Here is a 26,368-nt window from a genome sequence, read left to right as displayed (position 1 = left end):
TGATTACGTGACGTCACATGTGTTGGTAGAAATCTAAAAACTTTGGCAGCTATAAAATTGCAAACGAAAAACACATTTTGGTATTTGCACCCAATTTTGCATTATTGTCCATTTTTTGGGTTTGAAGATGGATAAGTATGCAACCCTCATTACACACCTGCACCGGTGTGCCAACCTCACCGACGCAAATGCCGTATCCTCGCTAAATCTGTCGAAATTCCCCTAACAACCCAATTAGAGCCATCGCAATCTCCATCAAAATAGCAATTGTTGCACTTAACCCGTAATGCCTTTGCATAGCACAATATCCGTTGTAATCTAACTGTATCGCGGTTGTGCAACAACTCACAATTAAACTTGAGATTTTACAACACCAGACCGGAAGAAAAGTGTCGGCGATCGAACGGTACTCTGCCGGAAAAAATCGAAAATCGCGCCATTAGGGCCGGTAAAAAGGCCGTCGAATTTACCGTCTCGTTCAAATTCAAATTCGCGGATGCACAGCCGCCTGCAGCAGCATCGATTCCCCCGAAATGCAATCTCGTATCAGTGTTATCGTTATCAGAACAACAAAAATGCGATGAATAGCCGAAATTATTTGTTTATTTCGCGAATGAAGAGCAGCGGTGTTTCATGCGCATGCGCACTGCACGACCCAACCCGAGTCAGTCTTGCACCGGCTTTGCAGAAGGTTTCGCTGTTCTCTTTCGTTCCAAGTGCCTAAAATTAAATTTAAGTGTAATTACGGTCAGTTCTGTGATATTTTCTATGTTTTTTAGTGTCTCGTCGTAAGGTATGTGGACCATAGTTCGTACTTCTTGTGCCGACGTTTTCGAACAGTTCCTCGTTGTCCTTTTATGTCGAAGCAAAAAAAGTGTCGTAATTAACCGACGAAATGTTGAGGAATTGCGTGCTAACGTCTGACACGACTTTGTGTACAAAATAAACCCGAATCGCATCAAAAATCTATTTTTAAACATCCCTTGGCAAGTATCGAAGTTGGCTTTGTCGAGTTATTGCCTTATCGTCATTGTTCACGTGTTCGCTTACGATTCGACAAAGTCAAAATTTCGCGATAATTAGGTTCAGCAAGGGCAGAGATGTGGGTACGAACTTCGTAGAAATACCAAACGTCCAGTTAAATGTTAACAACTATTTTCTGCATACTAATAAGATTAGATTACGTTCAAGTACGACTGCAATGACTAACTACCTGTGAAATCAATCACTTATGGCAGTGGCGGCGTGCTGCCAAACAAGGTACCAAATTGTCGTTCCTAAATAGGAACAACAAGTCAACAAAACGGCGAGGAAATTTCGACTGCGATTGGTGGCTTTTTTCAACGAGAGAAATTCCGCCAATCAAACGAGGTCCTTTATTTTTATGAATTGGCCAAGGTTTCACGGTTTACATTATTTTTATTTATGCGGATTCGTGCGTTGTGAAATATGGACACTTTGTCGTTTTATTGGTGTCTAACGTGTTGCAAGTAGTGCATCGGTTAAGGCCAAATTCGTGGCATTTGAGACGAAAATAGCCACCACTGTGACACTCAGCAAGGTGAACTGGGTTCATTCTCGAATATAAAGAATTGCATTTGAACTAGTAACGAGTTCGGCAATTACAAAACGCGATTGTTCTAGTTACTGGTTTTTTGATTTCCTGATTGTCGCTATTGGGAACGTGAAGTTCGACGACGCTTTGTGTTACGAATGAAATACGTCGTCTAAAGAACGAGGAAATGTAGTTAATTTGAGAATGAGAGTTGGCAAAAAGTCGAAAAATTTGAATCACGTGAGGCCGCTAGTGCAGGTGTAGTGTAGTGCATACACAGGCCTCTATTTTTGACGTACTTATGTGGTTATCGCACTTACACAAAACTTCAAAAATTTATAACCGAGATATGTATATCGCTAAATATAACCTTGAAATACAAGATTTTCGAACAGTAAGAAAAACAGTTAATAATTGTGGCAGCAACAATACACCTTTGAATAAAACCACAAAGAAACATTAGCGTTTAATATTGTAACCTAAATTTTCCGAGTTCAATTTTATGTTTATACATTTTATTGTAATAAAACGTTTGGAATTTATGTCATTATTTGACTTGTATATAAATTGATATACACTTGTAAACATTCCAGAATATGCGTAGCGAGTGGTATACTATCCTCAAAGATATTTGGCGTTTATGACTTCACACCAATTTGACTACCATTATAATTCAATAGGCCGTCACAACCGGATGTCTTAAACCCGCTCACCGATACCTACCTGAAAAGACCTTTTCGACGTGCCAGGGACGGTCGAGACGCGAAGGACCGGACTCAGAGTAATTTTGTTTGTTAAAATTTTCAAATTTCAAAATTTCCTTACGGAATATGATTTATACTTTGAAGAAAATTACACAAAGACACAATTATTAGAAGTGTTACACACTCGAAAATTTGAGAAACAATATAAAATAGATGCTATGGCGCGAGATCGTGGATTTAGGGTGATTAGTAGACAGCGGATTTCTGTCGGGCTACGTCACGATTATAGGTGGGGACGCGCTGGATCGCCGGGACTCAGTAGCGGGTGATAGATAATCACTGAATTTGAATATCACTTATTCCATAAGTACAATTAACGATTTATTAATCAAACGGCTAAGTAAATGAGAACTGGAATTAACAGCAGAGTGCAACGAAGCAGCGGTATTCTAATCTCAAATAAACGAAGTGCAGCCCGTAACTGCAATGAATTCCCATCCCGTACGAGCCGTACCGAGTTTGGCCTTGTCTAGCCCGACCGAAATCCGCTCTCTACATCACACTTCCGCCGTACCATTGTATATTTAACCCCATCGAACTAATCTGGTCGCAAATGAAAAATAATATAAGAAGGAATAATACGGCACCAAAATTTAGTAGTGCAACAATTGACATAATTAGGGAAGAAGCTTCCAAAATAACTGCCGAAATGTGGGCCAATTGTGTACGACATTCCACAAAAGAAGAAGACCAGTACAGGGCACGGTTGATAACACCGTTAATTATTAATTTAGAAGAGTCGAGTGATGATGACAGTGACTATTTCGATCAATAAATAAGCAGTAGTAGTTAATAAGTAAATAGTTGTGCTGTAATAAAAAATGATTGAGTACAAAGTTACTTTGTTTTTACTTAAAATAAAAAACTCGAAAGGCGCAGTTGTCGGTAAATGCAAAACTCAGTCCTGCCCTGTGCTTTTACCAGAAAAGGTCTTTTCAGGTAGGTATCGGTGAGTGGGTTTAAGACATCCGGTTGTGACGGCCTATTGAATTATAATGGGAGTCAAATTGGTGTGAAGTCATAAACGCCAAATATCTTTGAGGATAGTATAATAAAGCAGACCATAAAATTTCGAAAATCCTTATACGTTGAGGTAAGTGGAAAGAGGCAAGTGGAGCCTTATAACACAAATGAAAACCTTCATTATCCAGTGATTAGCATAGTCATATCCGTTGTTGCTGTAGTTATTATTTTAATCGATTCTATAAAGTTTGTAATTCAGTATTAGAGTATGTATATAGAATCGAAAATTCGCAAGTCAAATGATTTCCATCGGGATGAGGTGATTGAACAGTATTTTAAACATTTAGTTTCATTCGATTAGGTCTAAATAGCCAGTGATGAACCGTTAACCATTTGTTGTGAAATAGAAAAAGCGTAATTAAATATTTGATTTTTTGCGCATTGCCTTTAATTTATTACTTGTAACGATTAGGTGAAATTTTTCATTATCAGAGTAATTGAAATCTTAAATTGATTAGGATGCTATAAACGTAAATTTTACGAATATTTGATGTGTGCATAATTGTTCATAGATTTAACGAATGACGAATATTTTTGGAAACTTCAACTTCAATCAATTTTAGAGATATAAGGTTTCTGAAATGAAATTCCCCGTGTTATTTATTTATAGTCGAATATTTTGAATATCTTTTACATTTACCTGCTAATGTTTAATTCACAGCTACAGTCGCAAAATAACTCTTAATTTGTGTTATTATATTATTTGATTTGTACTTCCGGTTCTGATATGTTGAATATTGGCCAAACGAATTTAGATGCAGCCCTAGTGTTTCTTGAAGTGGTTCTCTCAACTTAGGGTTGTTTGATATTTACTGTTGCAGAACTGGAAGTATGGAAAAGAATGCACTTTAGAGACAGTAAAGTGGATCTCGTTGGTGTGTGGGGATACATTTCGGCACCCTGTGAACACATTGTGTGCACATGTGTTAAAATTGATCTCACTGAAGGAATTTGAAAATCGATAAATTCATGTACCAACAAGGCACTTTTAAATGTTTAAAATAACAAAATAGTTCAAAAAATAGCACAAGGCGTTTACAAACACGTCGGTGATCATAGTCTCAATAAATTACTGCCAAATGGTAATTTTTTCTACACAACAACAACGATTTTCTGTTTAATTCTGTTGGCATTTGTTCAAAATTTAATGGGAATTTAGTATGCCAGTCGTAAAACGGAAATGTTTAAAATTGTACTGTTTGAGGTTGAACAATTTGTAATATAAATTCCGCATTTTATGTGAAGTGAATAGTTTTAAACAATATTCATAATAATAATGTGGAGGAAAATTGCACCAAGACATCTAGATGCAGGCTGCTTAGGAGTGAGTGACAAGTAACACACATAATGTTTATATGGTGATTTCTTTCGTTAGTAGAAGAAACTAGAAATCTTTTATTACAATGTTTTTAGGAATGTGAATACCATTATTAACCACAAAAGCCTTTTGAATTTTTTTTTCCAGAATTCACACATTATTCATGCGAGTGAGATTGTTTGCTAATAATGATAACCTTTTCCAGCACCGGAGTCGTTGATTTAGTTCTTATTTGTACGTTTTCCCTAACATCTGCAATATATTTAAGATCAAACTAGCACCTAAGCAATGCAGCCGTGTAACAGGTTAAATTTAATTATACACAGAGTATACCATCACCTTTATTGGACCATAACAATTACAGCTCTTGAAAGGTCATAAAATGAACTACTCCATGTAAAAGTCTACTGAACTTCCGTCTGGTTTTTCAGAAGATGTTACCTCTAACAGCACCTAATTAGTCGTTACGCGAACATTGAATTAAACCCGGCCTTAATTTGAATAAGTAATCGTAGCACTTGAATTTTGAAACATTCAACTCGTCTGAGGAATAACGACCGAAATATGAATAATTTGTTCGTCGTTAGCCGGCCTGTCGCAACTAGAAGCATTCTGGAAAAAAACTGCGACAAAACGTCAACCCTTTCATAACCAGAATTTATGGTGTGCAGGGGTCACGATGACAATGACAAAGTTTGAAAGTTCAAATAAGCTTAATGCGGCACGTGTTTCGTAAAGCCATGACTTATAATCGCGATTTTGTAGATTTTATCGCTTCTGATTACAGTTTATCGTTCGGTTTTTAGATGCACGAAGATAAATCGGAGGGCGCGGTTGAGTTATCATCACAAATCGCGAGTTTTTCGATTTACGACGAGCTTTCGTAAATCTCTCGGTTCGGACGTGTGAAAGTGGATTGTGGGTTTGCGTTTCGACCTACAATGATTTTATTAAAAACAGCATGGAGGAAGAAGTAAATATTTATTAACCTGTTCCACGGACGCTGTTACGGTTACTGTAATAAAAAAGATATAACACATGTAACACGCGTAATACTAATGGTATTTCTATCGAGAATTCATCAGGTGGATTTTTACAGCAGTAATGGCTCGATTTTACACACAATGGCTTTATTGAAATTGTAAATGACATCGTTTCAACGTAACCGAGTTTCAGCTAGTAAAAGAAGTGTCATTTTTCGCGAACCACCTGCGTGTCGTCTGAATGGCAGACATAATCGATATTAAGATTAGATAGGGGTGGTGAACTCGACAGTATCGACCCAGAAAGGTGGCTTTGTGGGGGCTGTCTGGCGCCAAGAAACCACACTTAAGAATTCTATCGGCGGTGGGTTTGGTATTAAATCTAAAGAGTAATTAGGACATAATAATTGCAGTTTAATAATCTTGTCACGAGTGAAAGTCTTTATGGATTTTGCTTTTACAGAGTGAAGAAAATTTCTAAGTAATAAAAATTTTTCTATAAAAAAAGATAATGTCAGGATTGTGGTTTGTGGTTTGTCGGAGTCTGTAACGTATATTTAGCTGGTGCAATTATGGGCAATTCGTGATCTGCAGATCCTGCTGTGGACAAGACGAATACTATTTTAGTCAAAAATGTACACATTTGAAAAATGATTTGCCGTTATTTTAGACGAACGAAACCGCATACATCTATATGTTATTGTTTATTAACAAGTGAAACGAATCATGGACAAATCATATAATTGAACTGTTGGTACTAAAACATTTTTTGTGTTTTATGCTTCCATAATATCAGTAAAAGAATGATTTGATTAAATTGAAGGACACTTTTACGATTTAAACTAAAAAGATAAATTTACATTTTTCTACTTGAAAAATATTATCAAAACACAGACAATTTATTGCTGTTTTTGATTGTATATAAGTAAAAATTGTTATGTACTTGGAATGAATCTAAAGACTCATAATGATATTTCCATTCACGACCAACTGGTGCAGTTTATATTTTCTTTGCCTAGTGTTTTCATTGTTTATTATTTTCTGCTTCATCTGATGTTACTGTTAGGGTTGGTTTGATCATATCAAAATGAGTATATATTTGTCCACAGAAAAGAAGATTGCGATATTAGAAAAGATTAACTGAAATTGAGTTATTCATTTTCTCCAAGAAAATAGTGATGTCACTTCTGATAAATAAGTTTTCATCGAAAAATAAGTTTTAAAGTGAGGAACTTCTTTATACCAGTAACATATTATGTTAAGATAAACTCTGATTCATGTTATTGCTTATCCCAATTTTTTAACTTTCTTGCAAATCTAGGAACCTTATAATTAAACAGATAGATATACATATATTTTTTTGTCCCTTCTAGACACTTGAAGACGTTTCTTAACTTGTGATTTAGTATTTTAGTGTTGTACTTTTTTGTTTTCTAAAACATTTTTTTTAACTTATTTTACGCAAAGTTACAAATATGATGTAACTTTCCTGACATTTTAGTTTAAAATATTCCTGAACTACATAAAAGTCGTCTGCTGTATGCTGTAAAAGTATTGGCATTCAACCCCACACTCATGTGAATACTATGCTTCAGAGGCGAGGGAATTTCAGTAAAAAATAACAAATTCCCAAGCTTAAATGAACGAACTATTGAATATTGTCCATCTATTTTAATGTTTTCTGGACATTGCATGAGCCCAACAGTACAAAACAGTGGGTCTCCCGTTTCCGTTTTTCTGTGTGGCGTCTATCCGGATTTTTATTAGACAATTAATTTCGAAACTACTGGATCACCAGAGTACGAAACAATAGATCGGCCGTTTCCGTCTCTCTATCGGTCGGAATTTTTATTAGGCAGATAATGTATGAAACCAATGGACCGACTGTTGTCAAATTTTAGATGAATATCGTGTAGACGCTAAGAGGCTAACACCAAAATTTGTTTAATCATCCCTACCAACAACATGATGCCATCTCTTCAAAAAATTCAACTTTGAACATACGTAATTTAAATTTCATAAGATAATACACTCCCACACGTGTGCTTTATGAGTCCGCCCTGTTTTTGTTTATTATAATTGTTATTGTTTAAACCTTTTTTAGTTAAATAATATGTAACCACGCAAACCTCCCTAATGGTCGCCGTGTGGTGGGACGTCTGCTTTGTAGACGAAAGTCTGCGGTTCGATTTTGCAACGTTTCCATTTTTTTTTTTTTTTTTATCAAATCAAGAACGGTTCACTCCATTTTCTCGACAATGTAAGAATAGAATCATGTTGCGCCAGCCTATATTATTCGGACTGTTTTACTCTGTTATAGCTTGGTAAATTAGTTCTCTTTTTTTCTTTTGAGGAGACAAAAACTTTCATTTTGTTTTAACACAAATGCCGCCGCTGATGTTTGATATCGGAACGTGCATTAGTCGAATTCTTTCGAAATATAAACATAAACAGTTGAAGTTAAATATGTACTGAGAATACAACTTTTCACGTTGGTTATCTGCTTTTCAAATTGTCCCACGTCCTTTTGGAATTTGGGCCCCTGCGTTATTTACGCCACTGGTTATCGCAAAATCAAATTTTATAATTTTTGTTGGACTGTACTTCGGGGGTGATGGAAGTTCTGTCGAAAAAACATTCGACCAATTATTTGTTTTCACTGTGTATATTGTTTTACTTATATTATAAAATAATAAAATTTTGTAAAATCAAATTTTATGATTTTTCGAAAAACCCCGATTTGTGATTATATTTAAGGGGCGAGAGAATTGACTAACTGAAGTGTACTTACTGAATGAGATGAGAAATAAGAAATAAATAAGTCTGTAGCGTTCGAATCAAAGGGGGAGTGTGGGTGATTAAAAGTACAAGAACTACAAGTTTTTTTCATATTGGTATTATTTATATTGTTGTTAAGACCAATTTTTTAAACTTTAATATCTGTTAATTCGCAGAAAAACAATTTCCTGGCACAATTTTAAGTGTTTTGTCAGTAGTTTAAGCATAAGTATATTTTTTTTTGTTTTTACAAGCTCATGAAACTTAGGTCACGTAATGTTTTTTTTTTTTATACTGGTCATGAAACACGAAAATTGAAGTTACCTTATTTCTTATCTTATTTTAAAATTTCAGATATATTTTTCAAATTATATTTTAAAATTGCGTCGTTCATCGTTAATAATCATTTTACACCAATATGTATTTTTTTGCAATAATATTCTTGAAAAAGTCACCACCTTATTTTGGTGAATGGAACGGAACAACTTATCATATTATAAGGCCGTTCTAGAAATAACCCATGATTATTCATTAAAATATGCATTCACAACAATGGTTTGGTCAGTTAATTGCATTGTGCTTTAATCCCTATTGATCTAATAACCATTTGCTTTGAAATTTTAAGTATATCTTGTAATTATAGTACAAGTGATAAAACTCTAGCAAAATTTATGTTAAAGTCACTTCCAAATATCTAATGACTGTTAATGACAAGTAATTACATGCGTGGTGTAATAATTCAATTTTTACGTTTATGCCTGCATCTGCTGGTAATTTAATTTTAAATTTAATAAAAGCTTTTTTTATTTTGACGACTTGATGAAAGTAGTAATAACAATCGTGTAACGAATATCCCTCTTTTAATGCATTTCACAGTTCATGGAACACGAAAATTTATATTTCCTGTTTGTGGTTGACGGTGGTTAGTGATTTATTAGACAAATCTCCAAAACTATGAAACCACTAATTCTTTTGAAATTTTAAATGAATGTACTTTGTGAAACGAACATCACAATATCCCTAGTTGAAACTGTTGTATGCTGAATGTTCTAAAATTAATAAGCCATCTTGTTAAATATCTCTGAAATCGCACATTTAAGTTCTCAAAAATTTTGGAAACCCATCTCTCTGTAGTGTTACATTGTACATACATACCAAAATTACTCTATACCCATTATCTGTTTGAATACAACATTTTGAATCTACATTTGGCCACCTTTACTCTTTTGCAATCATTCTCAATGGATATCGGCATCTGCCATCGGCCGCTGTAGCTAGGTAGAAACATCTGCAGCAACCATTTGCAAAATTCAACCATTAGTCCAACCCTAATTACTGCTCCACAATAGTCAACCCTGCGTGTTTCGTAGCGTGTACTACATGCACCTTAAAATTATTTGTCCCCCCATCTACTGCATTCAAGGTGTGACCAGCCGCATGAAATGTCAAAAGATTGTTATCTTCACTTAAGAAAATTATATTTTTTTTTGTTTATTTTTAGCGCGAATAGATTAACTAAAATTTATTGTCGGCCCCGCCTTCGTCTCTCCAGACGGCGCGCTAATTCGCCGCCCCTGACCCGATCGTCGGCAGCCGACGACCGCGCGCCAGCTGATGAGCGAACATTCAACAGGTGGCTTATTAAGGGCGCGCTCCCTGATAAGAGCACCATTACATCCACCAGACTAGACAATAGAGGACGCGCGAGATCACGCCCGTTATTCGCATGCAACAGTTCCGCCCAGATGCTGTAAATTACAACAATGCGATATACCGCGTTGGTGGATTAACGAGCCTATTCCTGTAGGTATTACCATTATGATGGATGGATCTGTGGACCAACAGACGCACATTTGCATAGCGTAATTGTCGGACACAATGGGCCGGGTGATGATTAGTGGCGCGATCAGCCGACCGGTGGCAATACGAGGACATTATGAGCTGTATTTTTTTCTTTTTCTTTAATTTTAGTTTATTTTTTACTCCGGAAATGTAATATTATATAGTAGGGGAAATCAGGGTTAGCATAAAAGTACCAAGTCTTTGATCTGACCTGACTTGGATACAGCTTATCAAAAAAGTAAGGTAAGCCGACTCGTCCTGAAAAGCGGTATTGGGTTTTTATGTAATAATACTTCTAATGTAAAAAAAAAAAAAACGATTTTAATTGGCGCGAATGAGTTCATTCATGCGACAGGAGCTATTTTGAAAATTGAAGTCCGGGATTTGGGTCTGGACAAGTGTGTTGGCGTAAGCGTTCAATAATAAACAATAGTGTGTTGTTTTGTTTTCAATTTATTTATGGAAAGCGAAGAAAATCTAAGATTTAATGTGCGTGCATGCCTTACGCCGGTTGTAAATAACTTGCTGTCAGTCTGATAAAAGGAAGTTCATTAAGGCCGTTAATCTGGTAATGTCACAGTTGACATGGCGACATAGAGTGTAATCCGGTCGATAAAGATACGTTTATCGTAATTGTCAATTGAAATGGTATGCCAATCGAAAACAAAAGACGTTTTCTTCGGCGTAAGTGTGATTTGCTGAAAGTGTTGCAACAGATCGATTGTTGAGTAGGTATAAATTGCCATTGTGTATTTGTTTGCTGAACTGTAATAAAACAGGGCCAAATATGTATAGGTTTTTTTAAGTTGGGAGCGATCTTAAGTTGACTAATCAAAAGCTCTGTAAAATATAGGGTGATAAAGAAAACGTATAAGCTCGATGGTACGTTGTTAGAGAGCTGCAAGTAACTCAAAAAGAATGGTTAAAAAAAATCCTGCACCAAATTTGTGAAAATATAAAATTATTATAAACTTCAAAGTTGAAGAATTAACATCGTAATTCTGATTTGTTGAACTGCATGTGTAATAGACAGCTAAATAATTAGTTGTTAACAATTTGATAATAATATGCTAAATTATGATCCATAACGTCATTTTTTCCAGGTGATGGATGTCGTTTTTGACAACACCTAACGGAATTTTAGACTCAATTAAATTCCCATCAAAACATACTAGAATTATGAAGTTTATTCTTAAAATTTAAAGTTTAATAGTTTCAAAATTTTGGTCCAAGGATTTTTTTAGTAATTTTTTTCGAGTTCTCAAATTCTTAACAACATACTATCAAGCCTATACGTCATTGTTTCATCATCTCCTATAGTAAATCGTGTCCCGTCTCTCCTTATCTACCTTGATTTGAATAATGAAAAAAAAAACTTGCTTTTTCAAATTATGTTAGTGATAATAGATTAATAAATAAATAAATTTCAATTACGTGGGAATACCCTTATGCTCATTACATACTATATTTTTTAATGTTTTTTGTCAGAAATACGAACAACGGAAAAAATTGTACGAAATGAAGGATAAATAATACCAGCGAAATTGAACAACAAAGATAATAATTTTTAATAGAGTAATTCAATTCAGCGTTTTACACATTGCAATTTTTTTCGTTTTAAATGGCAATTTTATTTTCATTACGTATTTCAAATGTACATAGATCTACATGTACGTACTGCATTATCTGATTTTTTATTGAATTTATTCCATATTGTACGGACATAATGGTTGCATAATATAATAAGGAATTAAAATCAAAACTGTTATATTAACAATGTTAATACTAATGCAGTTTAATAAAAAAAAAAGGACTTGGAATTTTCGCTCGTATTAAAACTGTTGCTACTTTGCAATGTTAGATGTGTCAACATGAGATTAATGTAAAAATAAAAAACGGCAACCATAATTCCCATTTTTCAATCGCACAATATCTAGATTATTTTTTTTATAATCGCTACACCTTTGCCAATATGGGGTTTACAATGCATTTTCAAAATGTAATATCTCCGTTACTGTTGACATAAAATTTTAAATATCAGCTATAGTCAGGATCACGAAGCAATGCGTACACGTCACGGACTCTGTATGACGTCATGCGTCTACCACGTTTATCATACAAATGAATCGGTTTGAAAACTGTCAACAAACATGTCGGCTTGTTACTGTTTTGGTTTGTTCTATTTATGATTATAGCATGAGAAGACCGTTAGTGTGAAGCAACAGTTAAGAAATAAGCTACACTTGCAGTGTTTCAGCACACAAGGGCATGCTGCAGGCTGCATAGACGCTATGAATTACAAACTCAGGCACAGGAAAGATCATGACTGTAACCTCTTTCACGTATTCCTAGTCACTGAAGCCTGCCACTCACGTTCCAACGCCGCGGTACAATTGTGTAGGGTATGACGAAATTGAAGTGTTTTTGAACGTATGTGTATGCGACAAGCAAATCGGTTGGATGTGGACGGTTGGTGAACAAGTCTGTTTGCAGCAGTACAATCGTGTTGTATTCGATGTAAATTTGATCGTGTGGACAGTGTACGTTATACAAACCGTGAAAGCAGGTATAAAAGTCCATTTTCTTCGGATATGTTGCCACCACGATTGCAAATTTTTAACTGCAAGGTCGTAACGTGTGTGTACTGCTGCTTGTCAGCAGAATTATACAGCAGTTGTATCCAATACAATCGTACCCCGGCGTTGGAACGTGAATGACTGGCTTTAAGAACGTTCATTTTTGCATTGACTGCTGGTAAAAACTGTTGACAATTGGGTGTTAAACACATACTTGGAGGGTGGTACAAGGCTTCATACTGTACTTAAAGCTACCAACGAGAATGTTAAAATACGTCTGAAACAGACAGCATTGAACAGTTGTGACAGGCTTCAAGTTAGAGAAATATGCTTACCGTCTTCAATGCCACAATAGGCACGTCACATCTACAGAATAAGTTACTTTATTGACATGGAATAGATACAAAAGTAAAGTATAAACAATAATAAGTATGCATGTTGCACAACGTCGTCGTCTGACCAGTGATTTGTATATTTGGCCAGTGAAGTGATAGTGTGATTATAAAAGACATCAGCAGAACATGCCGCCAGTACAATCAATTAGGATGGTAATGGAAAATAACATACATGTTACAGTGGCTGAATGCCATCTGCAGTATTAGAATCTTCACTGTCATAATCACTAAAACTATAATCTGAATCTTCATTAATGTCGATTATAAACGGCGCAATCTCTTCACGGTCAAATACTAATTCCCGTTCCCACCACTCCCGTATTATTTTATTCATATGGTCAACAGTATTTTTCCACATTGTGGGCGTGACATGTGCTAACGCTTTTTTCCACATTTCCACGGAATTTTTTGACCATAACCATCACGCCCAATGTGTTTGGAATAAAAATTTGTAGTAATTCCCCAAATATTTTCTATAGGGTTAAACACACAATGATATGGCGGCAATCGCAATACTCTATGGCCATTCTGTTGGCCCAATTCACGGCAACATACGTTTTTGGAGGTTTATTTCTGAAAAATATGATATTTTAAATGAAACGATAGAGAATGGTATATGCATTACTGTGCAACCAAATGAAGAAGTTCCGTTTTTAACAGCTGTGAATCTGAACTTATGTCATGTTGTTAAAGGCATTCACGAATTTCTGCTTTTTTCCATGAACCACTGGACATTTGATTGCAAGGGTACTGTGGTAGCTTGCATTGTCTATAATAATCAGTGATGGTTCTTCAAGATTCATGAGCAATTGAAACCACTTGAGAAAATTCTGTTGATTCATTTCGACCATGATAGTCTGGATTTTTGGTATTAGAAGAAAATATTAGCGCTGCTTCATCAATAAATCCATTGCTTGTACCTGCATGTAATACAATATACCTAAAATATAGTGAGAAGAATAAATAACTAACGTGAAACTGACACATTACTAAATTTTCCCTTCTATTTTGAACATCCTGATACTTTTGACACCATCGACTTGCAATGACCTAACTACCGAACCATTTTCAAATATCCATGTTTCATCAAGATATACACATGGCAAAGGATTTGGGTTCTGCTGATTGTGCATGTATTCACGTAAGAATTTGGTTCTTGCATGAACAACATTTTGTAATTCCATAAGACGCTTCCGTACACTGGTTGGCGAATAACGAAACCCAATAGAGAAGGTAAAATTTTTCCTAACGAGCTTACAGAACCCTCAAATATATGTTTCTACTTCAAGCAATCAATTAATGGCGATCGTGTAACATGTATTTTTGTAAAATAATCGTTAGTATCTATGTATAAGGCGTGCGCATCAAATTCATACTTTTTTCGACCATTCCATATAAGCATTCTCGAATAGCACACTGCTCCAAAGTTCTAATATCACAAACTTGCTGTGTTCGGGGGTCTCTATTTCTTGGGAGAATGTACACCTTCTCCGGTTTTTATTTGTTGTACCACGGAGTTCACTGTTCGCACACATACACCCAGAGCAGCAGCAACCCTCTGTACAATGTGACTGCATTACTAATTGTAATAAAATACACCTACTTACGTCTTGAACAGCTGTTAGTGGTAAAAGAGGTCCCCCGCTATCGCGTTCTTTAGCAAAATAGTCCACTAAATTATCGTCCATTTGCTTTACATCTTCGTGCAAGGGCTTCGGCATGGTGGAATGTTTACGTTCAAGCAAGCGACACGTACCACGGTACAGGACAGTTAACTTGGAGTTCTAAAAAGAACTGTTATAGTTCTGAAAAGAACTGATACGATTACATGAGCAGAAAAGTAGAAAAACGCGAAAAATCAAACAATAACACAACATAACCAAAGTTGACACCAATGACACTTGTGAAATCGATAAAACTTTAGCATATGTTTCGCTATCAGTCGTACCAATATAATTTCCCCCAAATTGATCGATTTTGATCCGTATTGCCATGTATTGCGGCGCGTATTTTTGATTTAGTGTTGGTAACGGATCTACGTCATCCATGACGTGTACGCATTGCTTCGTGATCCTGAGTATACCCACAACTTTATATAACGCAAGAGCACTTTTTTAAGAACAGTTTTATCATCGTCTACTTTCAAATTAATATCTCCATTGTTTATAGAAATTTCGAAACCCGGTTTTCACAACTGTTTTCAACTTATAAAACTCTACAAACAACAATGAAAGTTGCAGATTTTTTTGTTGTCGAAAATAAAATACAGTAAAAGGAAGTTTGTATTGAAAAAGCTGCTTTTAATATATTTCAACAAAAGAAGTCGAACATTTTTCCCCTATTACTTATAGCTTTCTAAGTTGAAAACAGTGGTGGAAACTGCTTTTTGAAATTTCCATAAATAATTGAGGTATACATTTTTAAAACTTTGTGATGAAAAATTTCACCAAAATTAAAAATATGTGCATTATATAAATTATTCTATTTCATCAAACAAAAAGAAAAACCATTATGTTAATTAGAAAATTAGATTATCTTATTTATTATCTTCAAAATGAGTTTCTTTAACACTTTCAGTCAAAATAAAGATGATAACACGTTTTACTGCAGGCTATCAAGGGGTTTATATTGAACGTTGATTAAGATAATGTATTTTTTAAGTATTCAATGAATATATGTATTCGTTTTATTTGTTTTGTCGGACTTTAAAACCGCACTGTTTACATGCATACAAATTCATTAGTTTCATATTCAAATTGCATACATACATGATATGTTATTTTGAATTATTGAGGTAATAAATATGATAGAGAGAGAGAACTTGTGTAACTTTATTGATACTGTAATACAAAGCTGATGCGACATTACGTAGATGTTTCTTGAAGCACGAAATTTGCAAAATAACAACTCATGTACTGAGAGGGTATAATAGTTTATCCTGAAATTGACTATTTTGGTGGTCGAAAATCGAAAATAATGACACCACAACCAAAAGCTTTTTTAAAAGTAAAAATTGATGCACCGCAGAAACTCAGAAAGTCGTAGAAATCTAAAGGTGTAGTGTTACGCTTGTCACATCGCTTCCACATCCGAAGCGCCTAAAGAAGTCGGAAGCTTCAGCTGCGATTATGTAAATATTACAGGAATAAATTGATATTTCGTGGCGAATTAGGTTATTCAAGTCACAAAATACAAAGTCCCTTATTTATTTACTGTAATATACAGAGATGGTTTCTCAGAGTACTGTATTTTATCAGTAATCTGCCATTCACCTAATTGCACTTACTCTTCCCACCTGACAGTCAATTACAATGCCTCATAACGCTAAACGAGTTCGCACTTTACCATAATTTAAAATTCCATTAGTTGGCAAACTAAAACATATCGCAGATGTTCCTGCTGGCTGCCCGGGGTCGAGCCAATTCCCCGAGCAAATACAACGACTAGTAAATTCCATTACATTAATTTCCCCAGCTTCTGGCACTGCCCATGACCTAACAATTGCCATTACCATTGCGAACTATCTTCTATCTTGCATCTGGCAACGACACAGTTGCAGCCGGCGCGATCGATGTGCCCATAGCGACAGTCCTGCCCTGAATGGCCATCATTTTGCCCCAGGGTGTGGCCAAAGACTTCCATAAGCGAGTCCCATGTTCACGCCAACCACGTGGGTGATGGTCGGTTCGTCGCGACTTATATGAAGAGAGCAGAAGGATAATGAGGACGTTGGCGCAAGGTTTCGCCTAACAGCGGAAATCGTATGCAAAATCTCCACTGTAGTGTGTACATGAGAACGAATTTTATCCGGCTAGTATTAAGCGGTATTAGATTATCGCTTGGTGCATTCTCACGTGATAATTACTATGTACTGAGATTTTTTCCGTATAAATAATCTGGTTCGGAAAACTAGCGCATCGCTTACTTTCAACCGTTTCTAAGATCGTTTTTACTGATTACCTCTTTTCTTGCAGTTCATGATGGTGGGTTAGAGGAAAATATCGGCGACAGCGGCGAAGAATCCGAAGACGAGTGGAACTACATCAAGGGAGAGGAAGCCAATAAAGAAAATATCAGTCCGACGCAGCCGGACTGTGAGGTATATATATTTTTTAATTATGATGTCGGCTTGGTCGTAAAAATGTCAGAGCACCGTTTAGGCGAGCTGGGATGGTTCGCACCTCCTAAATGACCTGTGCCAAGGTGACCATCCACTGTAGACCTTATGGTGTCTCACGTTAAAGAGCCATTTTGAACACAGATGGAGCTGATTTGAGTGAAAAACATGCATTAGTAGTCTTGTGGAATTTCAGCACATCCTGACACACATTTAAGCGGCATTCTGGTTAAAGTACAATTTTTACACAAAACCGTTTAAAACAAATGGAGCTAATTTAAGTGGCGTTTTCAAAAGCGTCCATTAATTTTGCGGAATTTCAGCACATCCTGACACACATTTATAATTTAGATGCATCCCTAGTTAAAAAACTGTTAAAAGGGCATTCCACGGTATGCGGTTTAACATATGGCACGTGCGGCCGGCTATTCTCAGAACAATGCCAGATGCCATCTGAGTTCTTTGGCGGTATTGTTGTGCTTATTTCGAACGGCCAAACACAAAGACTTGACGAATTGACCTTGCTGGTTACCACGAAATTCGCCCTATAGACCTTTTACCATGCCTTCTGGATAATAAAAACTGTCAGCACTATGTTGACAAATTAAAATTAAGTAGGAGTAATTAATATTGTATTTGTATTACACAGTAACTACTTTTTTAATGTGTTTAAATTTTTAGGCATAATATTATAAATAACGCCTTACAAACTGGTCACAATTTTCGCACGTTTTGTGCATACACAGTTATTTTTTTTGCTTACACAAAGTAATTTATTTTCAATTAATATTCCAGTCTTGTTGATTTTTTATTTGCATAATTTATAAGATCATGAATATTCTTATTCTAATTATTAACATTGATCACTTTACGACAATATTCGCTGCGGTTTCTATTGAATATATAAGGGTCATAAAATGTCAAAATTAGATTCTCATAGCAATAAATTTTCAATTCATTAATTGTAATTGCAGATACGGTTTATTGGAAAACAACAAAACTAATGTGCGCACACGATATACGCATGACCCCAGAAATACTAGTATATTTCTATAGATGGATTAATAGAATATAATAAATTTCAAATATAGATGAATTACAAAAACATTTATCGTTAAACAAAGTATTACAAAACATTTTTTACAAATTTGTATTCGTTAATACAGATAGAGAAAATGCCGAGACTTTTTTTTTAAATCCACATTTTTAAATTTTTGTCTAATCATCTGCACCAAAAATTTGATGCCGTCACCTTAAAATTTTGCATGGTGAATGCTATTTAAATTCTCTACTCCTCTACTTGTAATTTATGAATCCGCTTGAACTGTTCGCTCTAGGCATCCAAATTGAATAATAACAGTTTATATCAGTATAAACCAAAACTACACATCAACATCGTATGGCGCAGTGATTAGTATGTCGTCATCAAAATTTACATTAGTAAATATTTAAATTTTACAAAATACGATACTCAAGCACATGTGGTTTATAAAGGCGCGTTGAGTTTTTACCGTGACATCCAGATTTTTGGAAAAAAATCAACATTTTGCAATTTAACTTTAAGACTGGAAAACCGAATGCTCCGAAATCTTCATAACGTTTAAGGTTATCGTAATCTGGTAAATTGTTAATCAATTTTTTTTCGTTTATTATAATTTTTCAAAGAAGCAGAACTGTACTTCAGGGGTGGGGGAAGTTCTGTCGAAATAACTTCAATTTTTATGAGTTTTAAAATTGTAAATTGTATAAATTTTGAAATAAAAACCATGAATGTGGGTAGTTAACGGCAATAAGTGCTGCAGTTTTGATTAAATTTATAGGGGTCGTAAAATATCAAAATCGCCCGAAAAACTTCTCTTGTGTCTCAGTAGATATTATTAATCCTGGAAATTTGAAATTTAAATGAATTTTTTAAAAATACCGTTTACCACTAAACAAAATGTGCCGTTTAAGTTACAAAGTTTCTTGCATTGATTTTTGATAGAACACATTTCTGACATTTTTACATTGTTAAACTTTATGTGTACATACTTACACTTAAATATCACGAGAAGTTAAATTAGGATATTTGTATTCTAGATTAAAGTTGGTATTTAAAAGAACTAAAATTTTAACATATCTTTTTTAATATAGGGAATTTCAAATATTCAAAAACGTTAAATTTGTAGATAAAATAACGAATTTCTGGCGAAATAAGTTGTGTAGAATAATTTTTGTCATATTTTGCAGTTTCAGACTTGTATTTTAACAGCGTGCAGTGAAACTTTGTTATCTATTAACTTTTACTTTCAAGTTCTCCGCTCAGAATCGTTTTGAATCACACTAAACCATTCTTCATCGTGAATTGCAGTCACGCCTAACCCAAACAATCCGTTGCTTCTAGAATGTTTGTATATTTTACATCTAGTTTTGTGTTGATTAAACTTTCTAGAGTTTTTAATTAATTCGGTGCAACAAATATTCACACTAAATTCTTATAACCAGTTTTTGTTGTTAACAAATTCACGTTTTTAAAGTATTTAATTAAATATGCAACTGGCATCGCATATTATGTCTTGTAGGCTAAAACTTCCCCATGCTTTTACCACGGTTCTAAGTAGTCGAAGCCCCAGTTTTATAGTTAGTAAATTTTGTCGAATCGAAACATTCTATAATTTATCACCACTAGGTGAAATAGCGTGTTTGTATTTGTTATTTAATATTTATTTAACATTAATAAGTGACATTAATTTACGAGTATTCGGTCCTGTCAGACAATATTCACGTGATAATGCTACCAAAAGAAAATTATTTAAATATTTATTATTTGTACTTGGTTCATTTTAGTTTATTTATTTGCGGTCGGGAGCTTAACCTACAACAAAACTTAATACTCTTCTGTCACAAAGATAGATGACAGTTACGTCCTTTGACATCTGTGATGTATTTTAATTTATTGACAATATAACCTTATTTGTCAATAAATTTATCATATTTTTTTGTTTGAATCAAATCATTTGTAAAACATGGTCGATTTAATCAAAATTATAAGTCGTCGCATATGGTGTCATTTAGTGCGTTCAGTAAATAATATCTACCGATTTTCGATTATATATGATATTTTATAGTGTTAATTCGAGATGGAAACAGTTCCGTTGTGAATACTGACTTTAACTTCATGACTGTTTAATCTGTTGAAGTTCTGTGTGAAATTGATTTATTGCAAAGTCAATATTTATTAAAAACTGTTTCCACTTTATATATCACACGCGTTGTCGTTATAAAAGTTAAAAGTAATCGAAAACGCTCCCTATACCGAGACAATTTTGTTAATAGCCTCATTATCCTGACTATTCTTTATCCAGGTTGCGGATCTCCTCGAAGACCAAGAAAACATGTCCCAGCTAAATCCGAACGCGGCCGAATTCGTGCCCGTTTCGCCGACGAGAAGCATTCCTTCGCCAGCATGTCGATTGGTGCACGACCCAGTGATAGCCCAGTCCCCAAAAAGACCAAGCGAAATAGACATCAGTTTGCCGAACCCCCAGGACTTCGAGAAAGAGGTGAAATCGCGACCAAGCGACGTCGATTCGTTCAGCAACGGTCACGACCATGAAGGTGTAAGTGTTTTCGAACATTATCATCCTTTATTTTGCTTTTACGACGCCATTAAACTCCGCAGATTAGATACTGATGTTAAAAGTCAACAGTCGGCGTCAGTTTCTCGAAGCCGTAATTGTGTGTTTTGTTGCAGGACCAGAAACCGTCGACGCAAGAACTGATGGAGAATCTCCTCAACGGAAAGAACATAGACGAAATACCGGAGTTTCAACCAGGGAACACACCATCGAAGGTGGCATCGTCGGAAGACTTCCATTTCGGACCGAATGCCGCCCCTTTCACGCCTGCGAAATTGCTGGACCAGTCGGAGGCGGCGTTGTCGACTAAAGCGGTCTACGGGGACGAGTCGTTGGTGAATCTGGATTCGACGCTGGACGCGGATAGCACGGATTTTGCGAAAAAGGAGGACGATCCTATGTCTATGTCGTTCTATCAGGAGCAGGGCGATGCTGATCCCTTTGATTTGAACAAAGTGCAGATGTTGCCGGAGAACATCGACGATTTCTTGAGCAAGCCTGAGGAAAAGAATGCACCTCACGGGGATGTCGTTTCGCAAGATCCGGTTAAGGATTTGTTATCAGATGAGATCATTTTGAATAATGACGAAAGAATCCAGACCACCGATTTAGATAAAGTTGATGACGAAAAAGAGCTGGCTTCTCCTGTATCCAACGATGATGAATCGAGCGGTGTTTGTGAACTAGCTAAGTCACCACAACCACAACTAGACGAGTGGGTTTCTAAATTGGAGGGTGTTGCAACGCAGGAAACTCTTCCAGATGTTTGTCTCCGGCCGGAATCGAAATCTCCAGTAATGGATGACTTGAAAATTGACACTCCAGAGCCTCAAGTGATTTCTCCTGCTCAGGCTTTGAGTCCTGAACCTGCTTTATCACCAATTCCACAAACGCTGTCTCCGGAACCTCAAGGCAGTTCGCCTGCTCCAGAAATGGTGTCTCCGGAACTGCAAGAACCAGAACTGTGTGTGTTGTCGAAACCCGAAACGCCTGTCTTTTCTCCAGAACCTCTGGAACGCCCAGTGTCTCCTGAACCACAACAGATTTTGTCCCCAGAGCCACAACAAGAGCGGGTTTTGTCACCGGAGCTACATAAAGAACCCGCTTTGATTACTCCTGAACTAGAAGAGAAACCGGTTTTGACTCCAGAACCAGAGGACAAGCCAATTGTGTCTCCAGAACCAGAGGACAAGCCAGTTGTGTCTTCAGAACCAGAAGACAAGCCAGTTGTGTCTCCAGAACCAGAACAAGGATCAGTTGTGTCCCCGGAACCTGAATTAAGAACGGTTCTGTCTCCAGAACCACAGGAAAAACCAATTTTGTCTCCCGAACGAGAAGAGAAGGCAGTTTTGTTTCCAGAACTTCAAGAAAAGTCGGTTGTGTTTCCGGAACCACAAGAAAAACCAATTTTGTCTCCCGAACGAGAAGAGAAGGCAGTTTTGTTTCCAGAACCTGAAGAGAACCCAATTTTATCACCTGAACCACAAACGGCATTGTCTCCAGAACCACAGACGTGTTTGTTGTCTCCAGAACCTGAAATCGTAGCAGCTGAAACACAGATTTTGTCTCCAGAACCAGTTGAGAATGTTTGCCAATTTAGAAAGTCGCCTTTGGTGGCGGCTGCATCGCCTGAACCAATCCAAGACGTTTGCAGTTTTCCGAAGTCTCAAGAACCGGAACGAGTGCCGACGCCTGAATTGGTTGAAACAAGTAATCTAGAAAGTGAAAGAAAAGAACTTGTAGAGTCTCCTGTTGACGACATTACGTCTTCGGTTAAAGATGTTTCGTCTCCTATCATTTCACCGGTTCCAGAGCAGGTGACGCTTGAGCCAGAAATCCAACTGAATTTCGCCCAAGAAATTAACAACGCGGTGCTGTCGACGGTGCACGTGGAATCATCGTCACCTATTAGAGGAGACAATCAACTACCAGAAGTGTGTCCACTTTCCACACCCAAGTCAATAACGGACACTGAATCCGTAGCCACCACGGACGTCAACTCGTTCTTGGAGCGCTCCCAGATCGCGGATTTAGAATCTCCGCTTAGCCCAGGGGATGCAACAGTCCTCGGTCATCCCCTCATGAAATGTGTATACCCTCTCCCGACTGAAATTGAGACTGAAACTATAACTCCCGAATTCGCCGAGCCCGTCGTACTTTCTCCGGCGAAAGAAGAAACACCTTCAGTTCCTTCACTACCGGAAGAAACCGTGAAGGAACCAGAAGTTGAACCAGAAACCGTTCCGGTGGCTGCGGTTGCAGCGACGGCGACAGCAGCAGCAGCAGCAGTTGCGGCCACAGCAGTGGCTGCCGAAAAGAAGACCACGAAAGCCAAAACTCCAACAGCTGCCAAAAAACCAGCGGCCAAAACGACCACTTCCACGACCAAAGCAGCGGCGTCCCCGAAACCGGCGCCCGCTAAAGCGAAACCTTTGACTGCAAAACCTACATCTACAACTGCGAAGACAACGACCGCTGCACCAAAGACGGCCGCAGCGAAGCCAGCGCCGAAGCCCAAGGCACCCGTGACGTCGACTAGGGCTAGTTTGGAGAAGAAGCCTTTGGCGAACGGTGACGTGAAAGCACCAGTGAGATCTAGTTTGGCGGCTAGGACTTCTACCACGAAGGCGTCGCCTGCCAAGCCGGCGACGACTGCGAGCAAACCGACTCCAACGAAAGCTGCAGCTCCTAGGCCGACTACGGCTCCGGTGAAGACGGCGACTGCCAAGCCGGCGTCGACCGCGGCTCCGCCCAAGCCTAGACCTACGACTTTGGCGAGTAGGACTACCACTGGTACGGTGACCAAGACGACGTCTGCGGCGACAACCACCAAGGTAGGGTGAGCGGTGATGAGTTGGAACGGAAATTATGTGTATTTTGTATTGTAGACGACAAAAGCTGCTATTAGTTCGCCGAAAGTTCCTTCTCCACCGAAGCCACGTCCTGCTACGGCTCCGACGAAACCCAGGGTGCCGGCTACGAGAACGGTGACCAAAACATCGACTGACACCGAGAAACAGAATAAAGATAGTGCTAATAAATTGACAGCGTCGCGAACTGTGACGTCGACGAGGACTAGTGGAGTTGCTGCTACGAAGACTGCAACTAGCACCGTACGGAAAACCGAATCCAAGGTGGGTTGATTTCTAATTTAGATAAGTAAATTCGAGATGGTTCTTAACTGTTTGATGATTGTAATCACTACAACGGTTTCAATATCATCAGATGACTACACAGTTGGTGCAGAAATCAGCCCGGTTCGTGCGAAAGTGGGGGTAGCGTATCGACCGTCGTAGCGAATCTTAACGAAGTTCAGACTTTTTAAGGGTTCAATGTTTTATTAACACTTATCTACATCTCTCTTGTGTAATGTCGCTACTACAGTTTTTAAATACATGTACATGTCATCTGATAACAGGACAGTAATTATATTAGCAACGGACCCATTAATTAGTCTCCAATAATAATAACTGATTGTGAGTAAATAATAGGTTAAATATCCGTCTGCTGACTAATAAGTTCGACATAACGTGCGTAATGAGACTAATAAGAATTACGAAAACAATTAAAATGAAAATATCATAATTATGATAAAACCGTCTGACCGAAAATTGATTTCTCAGAAACAACCACAGATTATTGTATGACAGCACTGGTAGTATTTTTGTTTTACATTTGATATTTTTTAAGACACACAATTAAAGAAAAATATGTTAATTGGTCTTTTTTCAGATTACCGGAACATCTCGAACGACTGTAACGAAAACGAGCACGACTACGACGCGGCCAGGTGCCGTAGGAAAGAAACCCCTAGAAATAACACGCACTGGGAGTAAAACAACTAAGATAACCAAAATCGAAAAGCCCGTTCAGAATGGCGTAACTACTGTAGTAACGGAACAAATAACCATAGTAAATAATGCAGTAAATGATAGTGATACGCAGTTACTGAAGGATAACTCTCCCATTGATAATAAATTACTTGTTGACACTAACGCTGCAGACTGAACGATTCATACTAATATATATTACCTATTTAGCATATACATTTAATATAATTAACTGTTACTTTAAAATAAATTTTATAACTTACGCCCATATTAATACTGAATGTATAGAGCTGTGGTAATTTAGTATTGAGTTTCTATGTGGTGTGGATATACAGAAAGACTTCCATATGTAAGATTTATTAATTTATATAACTATCTGAAAAAAAAAGTTGAAAATGGTTGACTTTATACATGTCAATCGAAAATTTTTGTATGTATTTATTTTTAAGTTTTGCTTTTTATTGCTTAGGTGTGTCGCCGTGATTGCTAATGCACTTTTTGTAAATATATTTAAAAGTTGAACGGTAAAATTTTATAATAAGGCGCTTTTGGGACGAGATGAACTTGCAGAGACGACCGTTTATTTGGCGCCTGAAAGCGCTAAATTATAACTTTTTGTAATTGGGTGATGTCGGGTTTAGGTGGAACCGTCATTCAATTTGAGATCAGAAAAAAAGGAACGGTTTATTTAGACCTACATGCGCCTGATAGAATTTTTATCTATGAAATTTGTTGATGATACTTACGACTTTTATTAATTAGCATAATACTGCTTTTAATATGGTCTTTTTACATGTATTTTTGTATCAACACTGTAATCTTAACCAACTACTTATTTTTACTTTTCATAAGATTTTTTGTTTTAATATTGAAATTTTATCAACGTTTTCCTTTATTTTTTCTGTATTATTATTTATTGTGTAATGTATTATGAGCACAAAATAAATTGAACAAAAAAACTAGTGTTCTGGTACTGTTTTTCCCCAAAGACGTAAAAGTTTCAACGGTTACACAGACGACGATTATATTATAAAGTTCTACAATGTCAAGAAACATCTAAAACCTAAGTAATTTGTCCAGCAGTTTCAGTGTGGTGCATTAGTGGCATTTAAACTTGTGGAGCTATTGTAAGAGAAAGTAACTGATTAAATTAATGTCATCGTGGACGCGAAACGGGGGGTATTTTGTATTTGGTACATTTTTACTTCCTGAGCGTAAGCTAAGGAAGTATAGTCAGTAACTATGTATTTAAATCTATACTCACTGGTATAGTAATAGAGTCCATCGGACGAATTGCCACTTTATTATTTTTTTACTGCCTAAAATTCTCTTACGGTCTGAATTTGAACATTTATTTCATCTGTGATTCTGTGCTGTACCTGTCTGTCAAAATTCAGGAGATTTTAACTTGATTGGATTAAACGCACAAAATCGCGTGGTGAAATGAAGAACTTCCTGCTGTCAGTGTTACTGTTCTTGTGAATGTTTATCTACAATACCAGATTTGGCTGCCGTGAATCAGACCACCTAGCTGGCTGTCTCTTTTGTAAGGAAAGGAGTATATTTCTTA

General features: G+C 36.7%; 1 protein-coding gene and 1 long non-coding RNA gene across 2 annotated transcripts in view; one reads left to right on the top strand and one right to left on the bottom strand.

The window, feature by feature from the left end:
• LOC135144612 (uncharacterized) overlaps positions 1-25,760 on the top strand; it is a 151,905-nt gene extending 126,145 nt beyond the window's left edge. The window contains exons 9-13 of the mRNA XM_064076644.1: positions 17,209-17,333; positions 20,696-20,950; positions 21,085-23,802; positions 23,857-24,102; positions 24,701-25,760. Coding sequence (XP_063932714.1) covers positions 17,209-17,333; positions 20,696-20,950; positions 21,085-23,802; positions 23,857-24,102; positions 24,701-24,976 — 3,620 coding nt within the window. The 3' untranslated portion in view covers positions 24,977-25,760. The remainder of the gene's footprint in view (positions 1-17,208; positions 17,334-20,695; positions 20,951-21,084; positions 23,803-23,856; positions 24,103-24,700) is intronic.
• LOC135144595 (uncharacterized) lies at positions 13,207-15,217 on the bottom strand. Its single transcript, XR_010283199.1, has 3 exons — positions 14,842-15,217; positions 13,860-14,792; positions 13,207-13,807 (listed from the first exon to the last, which is right to left on the bottom strand). It is a non-coding gene; the product is annotated as an uncharacterized LOC135144595 (long non-coding RNA).
• Positions 25,761-26,368: the final 608 nt, after the last annotated feature.

This window comes from Zophobas morio, unplaced genomic scaffold (genome assembly GCF_036711695.1).
Source record: "Zophobas morio isolate AGI-343-1 ecotype UQ-CSIRO unplaced genomic scaffold, CSIRO_AGI_Zmor_V1 ptg000004l, whole genome shotgun sequence".
Classification (NCBI taxonomy): domain Eukaryota; kingdom Metazoa; phylum Arthropoda; class Insecta; order Coleoptera; family Tenebrionidae; genus Zophobas; species Zophobas morio.
This window is presented reverse-complemented; position numbering and strand designations above follow the sequence as displayed.